Source organism: Dicentrarchus labrax, unplaced genomic scaffold (assembly GCF_905237075.1).
Source record: "Dicentrarchus labrax unplaced genomic scaffold, dlabrax2021, whole genome shotgun sequence".
In the NCBI taxonomy this organism is placed as follows: domain Eukaryota; kingdom Metazoa; phylum Chordata; class Actinopteri; family Moronidae; genus Dicentrarchus; species Dicentrarchus labrax.
In genome coordinates this window covers 19,734,045-19,753,207 of record NW_026136706.1, presented here as the reverse complement: position 1 = coordinate 19,753,207, position 19,163 = coordinate 19,734,045, and the positions used below count along the sequence as shown (strand labels likewise).

Genomic DNA, 19,163 nt, shown 5'->3' with positions numbered 1-19,163 from the left:
TCAGCAGTGCCTGAGTGGGTTTGTTTTCAAGGATGTGAAAATGTGTGTGTGTGTGTGTGTGTGTGTGTGTGTGTGTGTGTGTGTGTGTGTGTGTGTGTGTGTGTGTGTGTGTGTGTGTGTGTGTGTGTGTGTGTGTGTGTGTGTGTGTGTGTGTGTGTGTGTGCACACATGTTCTGTCAGAGCCTCTATCCATAACAGACTCCCTGGTTGATACAAATGTCTTCTCCGGTCCTATCTCAGTGACAGCAGCTCATTTCCTCTCTCTCTCTCTCTCTCTCTCTCTCTCTCTCTCTCTCTCTCTCTCTTTCTCATCCTTCAGTGTAAAGGTGCACGTGATTGTGTGTGTGTGTGTGTGTGTGTGTGTGTACATTGCTGCAATGGCTGCATATGGAAGAGAGGAGACAGATTTTCAATTTGTTGCCCATTTAAAAAGAGATCAGTCTCAATATGTCATGGAATGATGCCCACCCTCCTCTGTCGGTTGCCAAATAGCGGGACATTGGGACTGGGCAGGTTCCTTCCCTGAGTGACAAATAGGGGCGTAAACAGCCTGAAATTGGAGGGCATCTTATTGTTTTTGCTACAGTACATAGTAAACTTTTGCTTTAGTTAAGGATTTGTCTGTACGTGTCCCAGTATTTTCCCTTTTTGCTTTGTATTTTGGCTCTTTCTGCTTTCTTTTCATAAATTCCAGAAAGACTGAACTCATTTTTGATTCATTGGTTTGTTTCTACAGTAGCATGAATTATCTATTACACACTGTTTTGTTGACTCAAACTTCCACATGATTAAGTCATACCGTCAGGGATTGCCGATACAAGCTGTTTTTGATTTTCCAAGTTTGCTAGGTGGTTAATTTGCGAGGTTGGTTGCTAATTTGAAAGCTTTGTTTGATGTTTGGATCCTATCGAGCGCAGCCCTGGCCTTTCCAGTTAGTTTCAAAGCTGTGTGTGCTGCTCAAAGAGTTTGTGAAAAACCCCACATTCCTTATTGGATGGCCCACACTCAAGTTTCTGCAGAGCATAATGACTAGGACTTACTGAACATGTCAGCAGTACGGCTTCCCATCATCTTTTTTCCCCTTTTTCATTTTTTCCCACTGTCTTCTGGGAAATCATTTTGAGATGGGGAAGAGGGTAATTGCTTGAATTTTGATTTGGGTATTTTTGTATTTACCCCAATTTATACCTCATATACAAAATATGGCCAAAGGTATTGGACACCCTTGTCCAAATAATCCTGTATAGTTTTGATAGGTGGCTGTTTTTTTCAACTAGGCCACTTTGTTCCAATTAAGCATAAAGCAAAGTCTTTTTTCTTGTTTTAAGATGACTGTGCCTCTGTGCAGAGAGCATCATCCAGAAAGAAATAGCTTTCTAAGTTTGGTGTGGGGAAAAAATTGACCAGTCTGCACAGAGCCCTGATTTCACCCCCATATAAAACCTTGATGAACTGGAAAATTGTACCCCAAGACAAGCTTTATCATCTTATCACCCAACATCAGTGGCTGACCCCACTAATGCTCCCATTCAGCCAGAAGCCCTCCCTGACGAGTAGAGACTGTTATGGCAGCATTTTATAAGTGGTAAAAGTGGTTTTAAAAGTTCAATGTTTTGGTGTTATGAATAAAAACAAACTTGTCAATCCAGAACAGATTTGTTCATCTAGTATATGTGTACACACGTTTTTGACTGTGCCATGAGGACTCATGGGAGATTCTGCCCTTTTGAGCTGCCAATGCATTCAGTGTACCTTTGTAATAAGCTCCTCCCTTTTGCTTCTCTCTTTTTTTTTTAGAAAACAAAGACTATGATGCGTATCTGTCTTACACCAAAGTGGACCCTGACCAGTGGAGTCAGGAGACCAGGGAGGAGGAGCGCTTCGCCCTGGAGATCCTCCCTGATGTCCTAGAGAAACATTACGGCTACAAACTCTTCATTCCAGATCGAGACCTCATTCCAACAGGAAGTAAGCACCATGTCTGCGTATATAAGTTTGTACACATACGTTCATGTAACTTGTTGTACTGAAGTGCGAGGGCATTTACAGTTGCTCGTATACTGTAGTTGCTGTAGTGTTTGGCACATTTGTTACAGTTCACTGTCATTCACCAGCAGGGACCACGCCACAACACTGAGTTTTAATGTCTGATGAAATGAATGAAGTATTCAATTTTGAGGCTTGATGAATGGATGTGAGGAAGAGGATGAACGTGGAGTTGACTCAGGGTAAAGTAGCCTGAGCCAATTTAATCCCCCTCAAAAAAGTCAACACATTTAAATGGAGCTGAGGTGAGAATGAGCTTGCCGGATATTTGTTGTTGAAAATGTCAGAGCACTATGCCAGAGACGACCAGTGACCGAGGACTTAAATGGTTTGATCTGAGATGCCCAGTCTGGCTGCTGCATTCTGAAGATGTGCCAGAAATACAGAGGACTTGGTGAAAATGCTAGTGACACCAGAATCTAGTGAGCATGAGATTGAGGATGAATATGCAGAAAAGTGAATTCAAAGCATAATTAAATGTAGTCTGTTGCTGTTGCTGTTTGCTGAATTAATCACCAAATATGTTCAACTGGGCGCTGATGTCAATCAAGCCCTGTGCCAGTTTCAAACGATCTGATGTCCCAGCATATAAACTTTAGCGCTAACTGAGTTACATCGTCCTTGTCCTCCTGTTTTGGCGGTTTGTGAGTTATGTTCTTGGACAAATATATTGTTAACTGGGGCAACACCTGTGCTCCTGCTGCAGCTGTTTGTTTCCTCAAAGAGTATGTGCGAGCCAGGTACCCAACACAGTGCAGGACTGGTCAGAAGTGTGAATGGCATTGTCAGATAGACTGTAATGAAGAGGATATTTACAGGTAGATGTTGTTTGAGAATTCAGATTACCACAGGTAGCTGAGAAAAGAAAAGCCAGAAAGCAAGCAAGAACATGGATTCTAAAGTTAAGTTGACCTTGGAGGGGTTCAGTGAGAGCAGACTGGAGGTTGTGGTAGATATGGGAAGTGCCAGGCATGACTTCCATTTATGAAATGATTGATGAGAAAGTGAACAAACTCTGTTTTGGGATGTGTTTGTAGAGCAGTGACTGGGACATTTACCTTACAGAGTGTACTGAGGTGCTTTGCTAGTCAATCTTCAGGTGTGGTTGGGTTGCAAGGGCAGCTATTCCTTGCGTGGGCACTTCCACAGAAGGAGTAGGCATGCAGAAGGAGAGCGGTTAGAAAGGATGCAGCCCAGGTGGTTGAAATTGTTGCCCACCATCCTGCCACCCTCGTAGAGAATTGACCTTCCCTGATGTCATTTCCTTTTGTGATGGGATGGTTGCATTAGTAAGAGGGATGTGAGCCAGGTGGGGAAGCAATGCAGTGATGGGGGGTTGTGGTGCTACATAGCATGCTGGAGAGGAATCTTGGAGCTTTGAAAGTGTTGCAGTAGAGTTCCGAATGGAGGTTTCCCCAGTATGTTCCTTGGTTAAACTGGTGTGGTCACCCTGATGCCTGGGTAGCAAAAATAACATGGTAGTGTAAAAGCCTGTTCCTCCAGAACGTAAAACCATGCGTAGTACAACTGACATATAATCATCCAGCTCGGATCTTTGTTCTGAAAAAGTTGAGCCAATTATATAGCGGTTAAGGCAGTATGCTAAAGCGAGGAGCGAGGGGGAGAAAAGATCGACTAGTAGAAAATGACAAATGATGCTGAGAGGAGCCTGTGATGGGGCCCCTTGGGTTGCTGCATGGAGCTCTTGGTTGGCTGTTAGAGAAATATTAGGAGGACCAGAGGCCATATTGCTGTGTACAGCTAAAGGAAGGTTAGGGATGGTGGTATGAAATGATGTGTGTGCATGGAAATATTAGGAGGAGCAGGGCAAAATGACATAGCCCTGATAAGCCTTAGACCAGGTCCTGGTCCCTGGCCCTGGAGTGGGTGGACAAAAGATCATTGCCTGAATCAGATGCAGTTTGGATCCATGGTGAGATGATTCTTTGGTGTAATCAAAGGTGGCATTAGTCTAACTTTTTAGACTGATGCAAGTGTGCAATTAAGTGCAAAGCATGGTCTGTCAGGAAAACTGAAACAAACAGGACAAGATGAGTTAACCATGTGTAAGTAAGCTTGACAGGTGATCAGAGGAGTGGTTGAGGCGTGGCCCTGCTCCCCAACCCAGGTTAACTTCATTAGTTTGAAGTGTTTGTTTTGTGTTTAGTTTGTCTTCAGTTTTGTTTTTCACTGTCACTGTCCTGTGTTTCAATGTTTCGTGCTGTTTTGGAAAATTCAGTACACTCACAAGTGATAAGTGAATGATTATTCCAAATTTCCAAATAAGGGAAGAAGAAAAAGGCAATATTCAGTCCAATACTGTCAACAAAATAGTTTTTTCTGTATCCTCTCAAATCTCTCTGGATAAAAGTTCATAGTATTTCACATTTGCTGTTCTCATATTAGGTACTATATATATGGGCATACACTACATGCTGTTTATCAGGAACTGATATGTTTAACAAATTTCTCATCCTCCCTGGTTTTCATCCATGCATTAAAAAATCCATGAAAATTCTGTCTGAACATATTCTCATGCATGCTAACTCTGCTTAGTACTCCGTCTGTGCCAGTGGTATGCAGTGTGCTCTAGTTAGTAGCAATGCTGTGTGTTTGTACTGTAGGCTTCATGTGGAACAGATAAAACGCAAACACGCAAACCTAGTTGGCCCAGACAGAATTAAACATCAGTGGGAAATGTGTGAAGGCTCTGAGCCCTGCTGACTGAGCCGCCTCTTTCCTTTAATCAAAAGAAAATTGCCACCAGCATCAGTGCCAAGCAAAATCATTGTAGATGAATGTCCAATCAGGGAAAACATGGTATGTGATTAATCATATGTGAAATAATAAAAAGATGAGTGAGAGGAGATGCAACCACTTTTACGACTGTGTTGAGTATGTTTCTGTGTCTGTACTGTGTTCTGCCTGTGACCTGAATGTTAAAATGTTTATGTTTAGGTCTCACCAATGAGCATTACCAGGATGACACACGACTCTTTGGAGGTACTCGCCCTCAGTCTTTTCCTCTTGTATCAGCTGCTGTCATTTACCTGCTCCTAGGAAGTTTCAAAGAGACGCTTAGAGAGTGGCACTGTTGTGTGAACATCAGGCCCAGTTCAATAGACTCGGAGACTGTGCAGCTTTATCAAACATTACCATTTTGTGCAGCACTAAACTCTGTGGGTCTGCTGTCCATAGTATTGATTAAAACTGATTGAATAATACTTTACACTACACTAGAACAAAAGACACATTCATTTATTTAAACAAACACCATGCAATTAGATGTACATATGTATCTATACGCACATATACAGCCCCTATGTCTTCCTCTACACTATTAAATTAGTGTAATTAAAGCGGATGCTGGAGGTGGACAGCAAAATAGCCACCTGTCATTGTCTCGTGTTTTGTGTTTGTTGATCTATGTTCATCCATCATTGTTAAGTGTTGTGGTCGTGTCCTCATTTAATCATATCTTTATTGCAACTGAATGTACATTACTCTCCCATTTTGCCACTCCTATGTCTTATGCATTTTTGTTCTTTTTTCTTTTTTACCTGCAGCCTACATAGAGGATGTTGCACGCTGTGTGGACCAGAGCAAACGCCTCATTATAGTGATGACACCCAACTATGTGGTGCGGCGAGGCTGGAGCATCTTTGAGCTGGAGACGCGGCTGCGCAACATGCTGGTGACTGGTGAGATCAAAGTCATCCTGATCGAGTGTGCCGAGTTGCGCGGCATCATGAACTACCAGGAGGTGGAGGCTCTCAAGCATACAATTAAAACCCTTACTGTCATCAAGTGGCGTGGCACCAAGAGCAACAAGCTCAACTCCAAGTTCTGGAAGCAGCTGCAGTACGAGATGCCATTCAGGCGCACAGAGCCCATGCTCACCCACGAGCCGGCGCTGGACGTCAGCGAGCAGGGCCCCTTTGGAGAGCTGCAGACCGTCTCCGCCATCTCCATGGCAGCAGCCACCTCCACCGCCATGGCTACCGCCCACCCCGAGCTGCGCTCCTCTTTCCACAACACCTACCACACCACCATGAGGCAGAAACACTACTACCGCAGCTACGAGTATGACATACCCCCTGGAGGGACCCTGCCACCTCTCTCCTCTCTGGGGAACCAGCACACCTACTGCAACATCCCACTAACACTGCTGAACGGACAGAGGCCTCCTGGGAAGAGCCGAGAGCATAGCCTGGAGGAAGCACATGCTAACAACGCCATGCTCCCTCTGCTGCCAAGAGAAACCAGCATCTCCAGCGTCATCTGGTAATGATGAACAGACTCAGCATCAGCTGTAGGGAGGTCAGTCAAGATCAGACATGGATAGGTTCAGTCTGGTAGCTCTTAGGAACACAGTTTTTGGTGGCGATAAGGGCGAAAAGTGTTGTGGATCCTTTTGGTTCCAACTGGCAGAAGAGATACAGCAGGTTTTTGGACAGTTTCCCTTGTTTTTTCAAGTGGACAGCGCCTCTGGTGCAGAGGATGTTTTCTATGTGGAACTACAGGAGATATAATAAAAACACTGTTTCATAAACTAGCGAGACACAGACTTGCAAGAACTCCACATTAAAGAACCAACACACTATGGCAATTGTTCATACACCTGCATAAAAATACACACACAAATGTGCATACATACAAACAAAAGGAAAACAGGGTCTTGTATATATATTTCAATTTATTTGTAGCATCAGTGTTTTCCTGTTTTGTTCTTTTGTTTGTTCTATTCAATCATGTTTGTTGCCTTCTCTACTGTAGGACTTTGCTTTAACTTGTTATACAGAGTTGTATATTTTTTATTGTTTTCTCTTTTTAGTTTGTTTTTTATTCTTATTTCAATTTGTTCGTTTGGAAAGCCAGTATGTCATGTACCTGCGCTGTTGTGGATTTTTTAATTTTTTTTGTTTGTTTGTTTGTTTGTTTGTTTTTAAATCTTTGTGTAGTTTAAGAGAACATTTTTTAACACTTTTGGAATTGCCTGGACATTTCAGGAGCTTCAAGGAGCTGAAACTTCTTTTTGTTTACCTGTAAAAGGTGTATCTAGTTTAAATGGAAACTCTCTTTTAAAAAATCATAGAATATGCAAAAAGAAGGACGAGCTGGCAAAAATATACCGTCCTGTGGGACCGAGAAGGAGGAGCAGTTGGGGGGCCGCATTAGTCCTCTCCAATCAGATAGACCGATAGACTGGCAGATCTTTCTCTAAAGCTTCATATTTTCTATTGAAACAAACAGCCTTGCTGTTTTAGAGTGATAGTGAAATGCCTCACCTTAAAAAGAAATCTGTAGATTATTTTGAAAAGAATTCTATTTTTGTAACAGAAAAGAGTTTGCTTGAGAAGTCATACTTATTTGCATTTCATCTACCATAGAAAGGGGATTTGTGTATAAGTGTTATGCTGGTTTTGTACACTTGCAATGTGGTTCCTGGTTTGTTAAGAGATTAAGGTGGCTTTTGAATTCCACAAGAAAAAATATGTCCTCTACTGTTCTAGATTCAAAAGTGAAGCATTTTCAATGTTTTGGTTTTTAAAACATAATATTATTCCCATCCTGATAATTACTTTGGTTCATATGGATAGTTCATGTTTAAGGAAAGAAAAGAATACATTTGTGTTTTGAAAGACTTTTTAAATATATTTGAAGGTGTGATTTTTGAGTATGCATAGCAAATAGATATGTATTCTAAATATAATATAGATATTTATATAAATATATAAACACGATTTTCACTTGGAAAGAAATGTCTATCTTTATAGAAACACAATCATTATCAGTTGCCCTTACTTTCTCACTGCACATTAAAAACATTGATTTCCTTTTGATGTTTTCCTTTTGTGTCCAACTTTGACCATTTGTTGGCAGTAATTCATAACATCTGCTTCACGCACTGATTACGCTCATAAAATCCACATTAATAGTCAGATGAACGGCATTTTCATCAATCATTATGCCTTCAGTGGTGACACTGGTGGAGTACTGCTGCTTCTGAAATGCCTCTAAACACTGCAGAACTTAACTGTGCCTTAACCTGCCAACTCCTCTAGTAGTGGACAACACACCGGGACTATAGTACAAGACAGCCTGAGAGCACTGTGTGCATGTGCGTACAACTGTTCTCTCTCCATGTGCTCATTCGGATTATTTTCATAAATAACTACAGGTTATTAAAGGATAGTTCCAGTTGTATTCCAGCAAGTATCTGAAGCCAACAATGAACGAATCAATGAATCATGAGAGATATACTGTACTACACTGTAACAAAAGGAGACTATAGGAACTAATGTCCAGTTGTATGTTTGGACTGTTTGTGTTCCTATCTTCCAGTAATTATCTTGCTTTTAAGAAACACATTACATAATACAACACTGACCAACTTTATCATTACAGCATAATTTCAGTGCTAACCTTGCTGGGCTGCTGGAGACCGAACCACAGTGATACCAGAGCAATCAGCGTCCTGTGAGAAACTACTGGCAGCTGGAATGAGCTGAGGGCGTGGTAACACTAGGTGTGTGTGTGACGATATGTGTGAGAAGTGACCAAAAGCAACAATGGCCGCTCCTAAAGAGGTTTGTTTTTATGTTTCAAGCATCAGTTTTATCAGAACTGGAGAGTATTTATTCACTGAAAGAAGAGCAAAGAACAACAGTGAAGGCTTTTCTTAATAGAAAACATGTTTTCAATCTTCTCTCGACTGGTTTAGAGAGTTTGACTACATTATATGGTTCGTTGATCTGATTGATTGAAGTTCGCTTGTGATGGATGTGATAGATGGTTCATCCAATCACCTGCCAACTATTTTTAGAACCTGCCCTTTTCCGACAATGACTTTCCAGACGGTTTTGTGTAATAAACCATCTGGCACAGTCAGGTTAAGTCAGTGCAGTGTGCAAAGGAAAGAAAGGCCAACAATTAGACACGATGTAATGACGAGGTCATGATGGGAATCTCACAGTTTAAAATGTGTTGATATGGGGGTCACTGAGGCCTTGTAGTCTAGAACACCATGTAATCTTCCCTGGTTCAATACTGGCTGGGGACAGCTGCATGGTATCCCCTGGCTCTCTCCCCATGTTTCCTGTTTATCTCTCCTGTCAGATAGAGGCAGAAATGCCAAAGAAAAGTGCTGATGTAGGAAACATTTTGGCTTAAAGTCAAGGATTCTCATTTGATGCCTGACTTTTGCTTGGCAACCTAAACACAACGTTGAGTGCTGCCAAACAGTGCCATCTCCTGGGGATTCACAATATCTACGGGCGCTGTTTATGATTGAACACTGGTAAACACAGAAACACAGAAAAAATTACTGACTCTCCTGACAATCCCAGGAGAGGACAGAGAAAGAGAGAAACTGGGGCAGAGGAAAAAGACGGGGACACAGTTAAAGGCAGAGGAAGGGAGAAAGCAAATGAAAGGGTTTGTCACTATAAAAGACATTATATGGACATATTTGTTGGTGCCAGGGTGCCCAAAAGAAGCTGTAAAGCACAGATGGTTTCAGACTATGCAAACACAAAAGGGAAAAAACACATATAACTGCAGCGATGAAAACATAAATCAACCACTGGAATTTGCTTTGGCTGAATAAAGACGCCAACAGTTGGAGGCATGCACACATGCAAGCACACACAACATGTTGTCAACCACAAGTAGAGCCGGTGACTGTTGCGTGTTGGCAGCCTCCTGCCAGACAGCTGGGGTTTTATTAGCAGACACAGGATTAATAGACTCTATTACCCAGAGCAATTAAGGACCTAATTGGAGAGAAAATAGGCCCCATCGAGAGGGAACATGTAGAGGAGATAGACAGAAATAAGCATATCTTCAGAGCAAAGTCCACAGTGGCATATGTAAGAGGGGGCTGTGTGTGTGTGTGTGTGTGTGTGTGTGTGTGTGTGTGTGTGTGTGTGTGTGTGTGTGTGTGTGTGTGCGTGTGTGTGTGTGTCTCATTTTTGTCTTTTCCTGCAATGCCTTATCACACCACCGGGAGGTGTGTGAGCATTAGTGATGGTCTCACATGAACATTAACTATGTATCTCATGTTTTCATTGATGCTGCTTATTATTGTATTCAAGTTCTTCCTTGCTGTGGAATTCCATTTCGATTGCATGAGATTAATCAGTGCTGAATAGGAATAGATATAACACATAGACAAAGCCATTGCTACTTTGAGGAGCACTTGAAAACCCCACTGGCTCTTGTAAATATCTTGTCATTGAGTTTTTTGTTTAGAAGATAGACTGAAATTTGATTGAATTACTGGAAAATCCATATGTCTATTTTTAGTATTTCACCTTTCTTTTATTTGTCATAACAACATGTACCACCTCCTGTTGGCTGGTGCACAGCCACTGATGACAATGCTCTCACTTTTAAGGTCTACCTGGGAACAAGAGGTATTTTTATGGTCCAGTGGCTGTCTGACTGAGAGAATCTGCCCATCTAGGGTATAATAATTAGTGGTTAGGGTTAGATTTACATCTAAAATAATAACCTTCTGGACAGATTCTTTTGTCAGTGGTGGGCGAAACAAAGCAGCAGGGACTGTGCACAGGTACAGGCTGCCATCTGGCCTTTGAACAGTGACTGAGTGTGGATGCTGCAAGCAGGAATCAGGTGTTCAGGGACTCAGAGATAATTTGGTCACACTGTTGTATGCATTGCAACTGCAGAAAATCTTGCCGCATTGTCCAAGAGAAACTCTCAGTTGTACAGGTGTTTCATCACATAGATCTCTATTGAACTGGTGGAATCTAATGTTGTATGATGAGGCCATAAGCCTACAGTATCTACCCTTGCCTTCATGTGCCTTTTCCAGATCCTCTACCTCTGCACGATTTATTTTCCTCCATCCCTCCTCTACTTTCTGCCAGGGGCATTTAAGTCTGCATCCACAAAATTCCACACTGTAATGGCCAAAGTTGGAGGGACAGGTAGAACATTACCTGGGGCAGTTTGACTAGATCATTTCTGAATCTGTCTGTCTGTGTGTGTTTGTTTGTGTGTGTGTGTGTGTGTGTGTGTGTGTGTGTGTGTGTGTGTGTGTGTGTGTGTGTGTGTGTGTGTGTGATGTTGATGGGGAGGGTGATGCATTTGCACGCACAACTGCTGCATGTGGTATACTGTTGCACTCTGGTGGTCTGACATGGCATTTCACCAGTATTTAGAAGTCACAGTGCCACTGTTAAACTCCCACCTTATGCCGTACTGTACAGCAAACAGCCTGTGTAGGTAACTCAACTATAGCTTCCCAAGACTCATCTTAATCTAAAGCTGATGGAATAAACCTTTGTTAATAACATTGAAATTAATCAGTGTGACTCAGATTTTTCAAGCTGACTTACGTCAGCTTTATAGTTATCAGTGCTCACGAACTGAAACTTATTATCTTCATAAGATTCTGTCTGGGACTGATTTCACATTTTACCCAGTGAAAAGTGTGTCAGTTATGACAGAGCTGATATCACACACACACACACACACACACACACACATATAGACACACATAGACACACAAATGCACAAGAACAGCAAATAAAAAAAACAGTTCTGAGAGTATTTCTTTATTATAGAAAAATAGTTTATATAAAAACAAATAAGTTATGAATTCCAGCAGCTGCTTTGTTTTTTCCTCTATTATAACATAGTTTGCCCTCAACACACTCTCTCTTCTCATTCTCTCATACACACACGCACACACTTAGGCTGTGTTGGTCACTGTCACAGTCCTTGAAGATCTCCAACACACAGTAGTTGTAAATTCAGTCCCTATTATCCTCTTCATCTTCCCACATCTCATACTCAATAAGAGATTGGAGCATTTCAGTCCATCTGGCATCTGAATCTGCTGAATTCACCTCAGTGCACTGTGGACTGTGACCTATTTCCCGTAGAACATCTCCATGAGCACCTCCTCGATGTTGACGGCCCCTATAACGGGTCTGAAGAAGAGTTGTGCGACCACCAGCGGGTTGATGGCCCTCAGCATGGACAGAGCTATGAGCAGTTTGGCGAACCGCGTCGTGTCCTCGCGGTGGATCAGCCTGACGTGCTCGTTCAGAGCCTGGTGCGCTTCCCGACGCAGAGACTGGATGTAGTGGAGGCAGCGCAAACCCTCCACATCTGGAGGAAAAAGAGAGGACAGGAAAGGAGAGGAGAAACAGAGAGTGAAATGAGAGGAAGGAAAAGTTGAGTATGGTTTCATACAATCATGCTGTAACAGCTGTCAGTAGGAGGACGCAATAAACCAGTTTGTTACCCAAATCCCAAAGTCTCAAAATGATAACAGCTTGACATGATTATTTAAGTAGATTAATTACATCTATTATATCTTCTCTGTAGATATTTGACCAATCATCATCTAACCCTAACCCTAATAAACCGAACCTAACACATAAATAATCGCTAATCAATAAGCATATAATAAACCTATTCTGAGAAATGCTCTGACAGTTTGCACTTTATTGCGTAAAATAACTTTGACGCACAGGTATTAAGAGCCTACCTGGGTTGAACAGCACAGCTCCTTTCAGGTACGCATACTCCTTCGTACTGATATCTACACTCCAGCACTTCTTCAGGAAGGCTTTGATAGCTTCGATATCCACGACAGAGACCCCGGCTGCCCCCCTGCTTTGGCCAGCCGGCACCTCGCTCTGCCTGTCTGGTAAACCCGTGAGGATGCGCTGCAGCATGCTGGGCTCCACGGTCTCCGTGGTCTCAAAGTCCACTCGGTCTTGTGCGAGTCCCAGCACGAGCAAGGGTGCCCAGCCGCTCCGGATCAACATCAGCTGGTCGTCCTCCGGCAGCTCGCGAAAACAGGGGACGTTTTTCACGAACCGCAGCGTCTTCACCAGAACCGCCGAGGCGGCTTTGCACGTCACCTGTGGGAAGCGGAGGATACCTCTGCGCCGGGTCGAGCCGCAGGAGCAAGTCTGCTGCCGGAGCTCCTGCAGAGAGGCTGGGGCGGCGGTGGAGGAGGTCTTGTGAAACAATTGTTGCAGGGTTTGTTGTTGTTGGGGATGTTGTTGTTGTTGTTGTTGTTGTTGTTGTTGCTCCTCGGCAGTCGCAAGGCTGTCACTCTTCAAAATGTTGTAGAGGATGCTGTTATTGTTTCGGCCGCTGGCACCCCGACAGCGGCAGCCCTCCAGCGTGGCCATGGCCGCTGGCCGCTCTACATGGGATGGAGCTCAGCGCGTCCCGCTGTCTCTTTGAAGCGCCGGAGGTCAGTGACAGAGGTAGCGCTGTTTTCTTAGCCCCTGATAGCCCCGAGTGAAGGGCAGCACGTTTATATTAACTCCCGTCTGTACCCGCGCTTTGAGAGCTTGTTCAGACTCTGCATATTCCGCCTCCTCAGGCTCAGGCACCTCCTCTTTCTCCACCTCCTCTTCTTACTCTCCCCCCTTCTCTCTCTCTCTCTCTCTCTCTCTCTCTCTCTCTCTCTCTCTCACACACACACACACACACACACACACACACACACACACACATCTAAAACACACACATACTTGCCCATATTCAAGGCACACCACTATTTAAAAAAAACTTCAAACAATAATCTAATCATCAAAAAAGGCAACATTCAATAGACCTGGTTAGTTACACAGATTGTAAGAGAGAAGGGAAAAAGAGAGAGGCAAAGACAGACAAGGAATCAGAGCCCAGTTCTATTCTCAGCATTACCTTGACTCTCTGGCAGTGCTGTTTATCAGACTGGAGCCGGTAAAAAATATAGGCCAACGACGGATCTGAAGGCTTAATTATTTTAGGGACAATTTATATGATTTTCTATGAGAAAGAAGTAGGAAGAGCTGAGCTGTGAAGGCCAGCCTCCAACCTTGACTCGGACACACTGATATTGATTTAACCGTGAAAACAGGAGCTGGTGAATTATGATGTCATGACTCAATGCTCTCCTTGCCTCTGTCACTGAAGGAGGATGGGGAGCAGGGAGGGTGGGTGGCAAAGGAAGGGAGGAGTGGAGGTCAGTGAATGAGAGACTGAGTAAGACAGGTCGGGGTAAAGCAGATGAATTAGAGGTTTATCTTAAATGCTCCTAAGAGGGACCACAGGTTAGGGTTGGCTGCTACCTGAGAGAGACAGGCTGGACGGGGGCTTAGGGGGAAATCAGAGGTGATTACAGTGGAGTTTAATTGTCAGAATGAGAAAAACTGAGAGGATGATGCAAAGGTACCAAGCTGAAGTCCTGACTTACTAAACAGTATGTTGGGAACAGGTTCGGGAAATTCTGGTGTAGCACCTGACAAATACCCTCAAACAAATAACCCCACACTGCCACACAGGGTCTGCGTGTAAGGTTATCTTTGATGTGGAGAATGAGTGCATGGCCACATTCATGAAATACATGTAGCAGTAAGCAGGACCTCAGTGTCCCCTGCTCTGTTGCATTGAAGGACACGGCTGTGAATGGAGGCAGGATGAAAAACTTTTGCAGTAGTGCTACAACATTGTTCAGAGGATGAATGTCTTTGTATTGATTTGGCTGAGAGAGAAAACAGAGAGATTTTTCACATGTTTATATCAAGGACACCGCGGGATAAACAGCCTTCGCCCAGTCTGTCTCTTCTCCCGCTCAAGGCCCAGCCAGCGCAGGTTATAAAAATCCTTCTGTCTCAAGGAGAGATTCCATTATTGTTGCAAAAGCACAGAGTTGAAAAGACAGCTACAGTTCTCTGACGCTCTTTGTCTTGCTCACGGCTTCCTTTGTTTATTTATCAAATTTGTACAAGATGTACTTAAGTATCTCTCCACTCCACCATCTTCCCTCAGACAGTGCAAATAAAATATGTCTTAAAATATTCCTTTAATATAGTGAGAATCCACTGGCCTCCAGCGCATGATGTGTATCCAAATATTGTTCAGACTAACAAGACTTTATTTTAAATTCAGCGCAAATCCAAACGTGTTCAAAGATAAAGAGAAAAGAAAAAAGAAGAAAAAATGTGTATAAAATGAACAAGAATATAACATTTACTGAATGAAGAATCCATAAAATACATGAAGTCTTGGGTTTGAATTTTTCACTTGATGCCGAATATACTATATATGATATTAGAATTTAGTTACAAAGTATTTTATGTTGGAAAAATAGATTAAAACAGGTGACTAAAAACACCTTCTTTGTTCCATTACTCCCAATATTTAAAGAGATCCACTGAAAGCAGTGGGGATAAATACATTGTCATAAATTTTTTCTTGATTACATGTGTGCATCATTTTCTCTGACTCCCTTGTGTATAGGTAGGCAGTCTGAAACGAGCATGTAGGAAATGGCGGACTCTGCCACAAACATTAAAGTTACTTTAGAGAGCCAAAGTGCAACTGGGACTTCTAGGTAGTTCTTGGAAATGCATCTAATTGTTGAATGATGCCCAACTTGTTTTAACAGGGTGTCTCCTACGAGTGTGGCACTACATCATTCTGGTGAAACTGGATCAGATTAATTTTATGGAGAAAAGGTTTTCTGTTTTTTCCCTCTGATGCCCTCCAGCTGCTCCGCCTTGATTCTCAGTGATGTAAGGCGTTTCCAGATAGATAGATAGATAGATAGATAGATAGATAGATAGATAGATAGATAGATAGATAGATAGATAGATAGATAGATAGATAGATAGATAGATAGATAGATAGCTCAGTTAGCCATGCTGCCCAGACTACAAGCTCGGACAACCTAGGGGAGTGTTGGTGTTTACACCAATGGCACAGGAGCTTTGGACCACTGGGAGTCTCAAGGGGTGGGGGATATGCCAAAAATTGGAACGGCACCAGGCTCAGCAGCCTCTACAAACATCATCAGCAGAGACAAAGAGACTGAAGAGGATCGAGGAAGCTAAGAAGAGAAAAATGGAGGGAGTGACCAACCAAGAGTAAATCCTGGTCTGGCTTTTTAGTCATTGTTAAGTGTGTTGTGAAATAAAAAGCTGCAAGACAGATGCCAAGCTGGCCTTCTTGCTGTTAGCTGGTTTGCTGTATCTTTTGTGGTTGATGTTCGGCTGTGTTAGGAAAGTCATAACAAATGCACATGTGCAGCTGTCCATATTTACAGTGGCGTCTTTGAAACTGAGCTCCAAATTGCAAAAAATACCAATTCTTGTACATTGTTGCTTTAACATCAAAAACATAGTTTACTGTATACTGGACTAATTGCCAAGAACATTTAGCTTTCTAGAGGCTATACCATCAAGTAACAGAGCCACAATCATGGTATCAGCTTCAGCGATCCAGTTTGTTCTTAGTTTTCTGTGATATAGAGCAGGCTCTTTCTCTGGCCCAGTGCCTGCTGGTCCCAAGCCCAGTTTAAAATGGCTCGGCATAGGGAGGACTTCTCACAGCCCTATCCCATAACTTTAAGGATGTGAACACGCTTCCCACAAAATACAGCACCCTGTTAGTGTTTGTCTACAGCTAGTAAACTGTCATATTTCAGCATTACAAATATGAGTTCTGACCAAGGCTCTTAAAACTGGTCTTCTTGGCTAAATTTACCAAATTATTATGATGCTAAAGTGTATTTTTACTATTTAGCAGACAAAACACTAAGCTCTCTTCTCTTCCCCAACTCCCTTCTGCCAATGACTGGTCTGCTCGTAAATATCTGCACGCACAATAACAAAAAGTTTGAACTGTAAAAGTGCACACACACACACACACACACACACACACACAAACACACACACACACACACACACACACACATACACACACACAACTTTCTCATCTGTCTTTGATCTGCACTTCTTAAAATAATTGCTGTGGCACCCAGACAGTCAGAGTCAGACAGCATCAGCCACACTACAGCTTTGTGTCTAGTGCTGAAATTTAGAGCAAGGTCAGTACCAAAGATGTTATTTACTCGGACAAGGGGCATGGGAAAGTGAGCGCAGAGCACATGCAGGAATTAAAGTGGGAAGAAAAGACAGCGTAAAGTACCATTAAAAATAAATTCCAGTGCTTTAAGTTTTCAGCGTTTGACAATGGAGAGTAGGTTTAGTAAAAACTTTGCTTTAAAAGCAATAATTTAAAAAGACAAGTGCAATTGTGTCAACTTCAGTCTTCACCTGGAGTTTTCGCAACCTTTCAGCTGAAACGTTTGAAGGAACTTCTTTTGTAACTCTGTGTAATGTCTACAACTTACTAATACTTTGCAATTCCTTTTCAATGTGCCAGGTAAATACACAAAATGTTTTCAGTAAGTGAGTATTGTTACGTTATGTGCTTTTGCAGCAGTAAGCATTTCCTGAAGGCTGATTGCACAAATGAAATTTTGAGGTTGCCATGACCCAAGAAGACAGCTCTTTGGCACATTCAGCCAAGTCGGCCTTGAAACACAAGGGTGGAGAAAAACACAAGGTTTTTACCAAACACTTGGGGCTTGGACACCCACAGACACTCCAAGACAGGTCTCAGAAACTTAAGAGGACAACTTTGTATGATTCAAGGCTTTGCATCAAATGGCTCCCCTGGAAAAGTCTTGTACTGCATTGTTTGTTGATTTGTTGGGCACTCTTCTGGCGGTTGCTATAGTGACTGCCTCCATTTTCTCTCTGTGGCTGCTCACATAAAGGACTGTGTCCTTGTCTCCATAATAGTTACAAATTGAATACTGCACTTTCCAAGGACTCATGTCACCAACTTACAGCAGAGTGAGTGTATGAGTGTGTGTGTTTGTGTGTTGGAGAGGAAGAAAGAAGACAAGTTTGCATTAGATGTGATGAATGTGAGGTAAAATGTTTTTTTACTTAGTCTTGATTTATTCTGTGAATTAGACGATACAAAAATAATAATAATATAATAATAATATATAATAATATAATAATAATGCAATTACATAAACAGCACAAACAGTGAAATCAATGTAACAAACCAAATACGTAAAGATACAACAAAGAACAAAAAAAAGACAGGATTTAAAAGGACTACAAGGTACATCAGAATTATTATTAGGCATAACTCGTACTTTTATTGCTAATGGATCAGATGAGGACTGCCCAGTCAGTCCACCAACCATTCATATTTTAACTAGAAATTGAATCATAGCTCCAATAGAAAACTCAGAATGCAAATAAGCACATAAGATATCTATAGATGCCAAGGTAGTGTACTTAGTATAGTTCAAGTCTTATAAATCATACCTGTTTTTCTCAATTTTGAGGAATCGCATCATGTTTCTTTTCAAATCCCATGAAAAGACCACAACCAAAACGCACTCACAAATACATTGTTTCATTGTTTAAAAAGGCTCAGTAGTTTCCTTTTTTAAGCTGGGCACTGTGGTTTTGGCAAACTTTACTTAAATAGGAGCAAATAGTGCATCTGTTGGGGACTGATTTCAGCTGTGGATTAATTCACATTTTGTTATTGTGAGTATGAAAGCTGGATGGTGAGGTGAGATTAACTCAAAATAAACTACAGTAGCTGTGTTCATTGGATGTCTTTAGGAAAGAGTAATAAGCTTGGATTTGGTATTTTTATGGGATTTGAAGAATAAAAACTTAAAATATAACCACAGTAATGCTTTAAAGAGTAACTTAACACCAGGCTGTTTTACCCGTAAACATACCCAACAGTGATGTCACACAGCCTTGAGGTACACCTGTACATCACTGCAGCAAGGCAACAAGTTAAAATCTTCTCTCAAAAGACAGTCAAATATACTTCAATCCTAAAAAGACACTTTAAGGTCATGGTTATGCATGTAAAGATAGTGAAACACATCCTGTGAAACAGCTTTCAATCCCTTTAGTGGATGAACAGTTTTTGATCACATAATCTTAACTCAAGGGCCACAGGGGATGCAGTTTGTATTGTGTTCAGAGGCAGTGATTGAAACATTAGATTTGCCGGTCGCATTGAAGTCACAGGAAGGTGGACATAGAAAGTGGATGGTGGGTGTACAAAGTGCAGTACTTTGACATCAGAGACCAGGCTCACATCCAGACTCCTGTCTGTGGTTATATTTATATAACAAAAGCATTTTGGTTGAGGTCAGGGAAAGATCATGGATTCAGTTAAGTGTTAAGAAATACATTGTGTCTCACTGTCACTAAATGAGATCTTTCCCTAACCTTAAGTGATGC

General features: G+C 42.1%; 2 protein-coding genes across 5 annotated transcripts in view; one reads left to right on the top strand and one right to left on the bottom strand.

Moving 5' to 3' along the window:
* The window catches only part of il1rapl1a (interleukin 1 receptor accessory protein-like 1a), a 155,890-nt gene extending 148,007 nt beyond the window's left edge, over positions 1 to 7,883 (top strand). For 3 of the 4 annotated variants that reach the window (XM_051403838.1, XM_051403835.1, XM_051403836.1), the window contains 3 exons: positions 1,798 to 1,968; positions 5,005 to 5,049; positions 5,613 to 7,883. In XM_051403838.1, coding sequence (XP_051259798.1) covers positions 1,798 to 1,968; positions 5,005 to 5,049; positions 5,613 to 6,334 — 938 coding nt within the window. In that variant the 3' untranslated portion in view covers positions 6,335 to 7,883. The remainder of the gene's footprint in view (positions 1 to 1,797; positions 1,969 to 5,004; positions 5,050 to 5,612) is intronic. The other variant, XM_051403837.1, reaches the window with a different exon arrangement.
* A 3,731-nt stretch (positions 7,884 to 11,614) lies between these two features.
* On the bottom strand, positions 11,615 to 13,462 carry nr0b1 (nuclear receptor subfamily 0, group B, member 1). Its single transcript, XM_051403848.1, has 2 exons — positions 12,572 to 13,462; positions 11,615 to 12,189 (listed from the first exon to the last, which is right to left on the bottom strand). Exons 1-2 carry the CDS (start codon positions 13,224 to 13,226, stop codon positions 11,948 to 11,950), a joined length of 897 nt encoding a protein of 298 aa, XP_051259808.1. The 5' UTR covers positions 13,227 to 13,462; the 3' UTR covers positions 11,615 to 11,947.
* Between the last annotated feature and the right edge of the window lie 5,701 nt (positions 13,463 to 19,163).

What these genes read in the sequence shown, in the direction of transcription:
- nr0b1 (XM_051403848.1), bottom strand. Translation starts at nt 13,226, where the DNA reads ATGGCCACGCTGGAGGGCTGCCGCTGTCGGGGTGCCAGCGGCCGAAAC. An exon ending in AGCTGTGCTGTTCAACCCAG is followed by an intron (nt 12,190 to 12,571) that starts GTAGGCTCTTAA and finishes TTTTTCCTCCAG; the next exon opens with ATGTGGAGGGTTTGCGCTGC.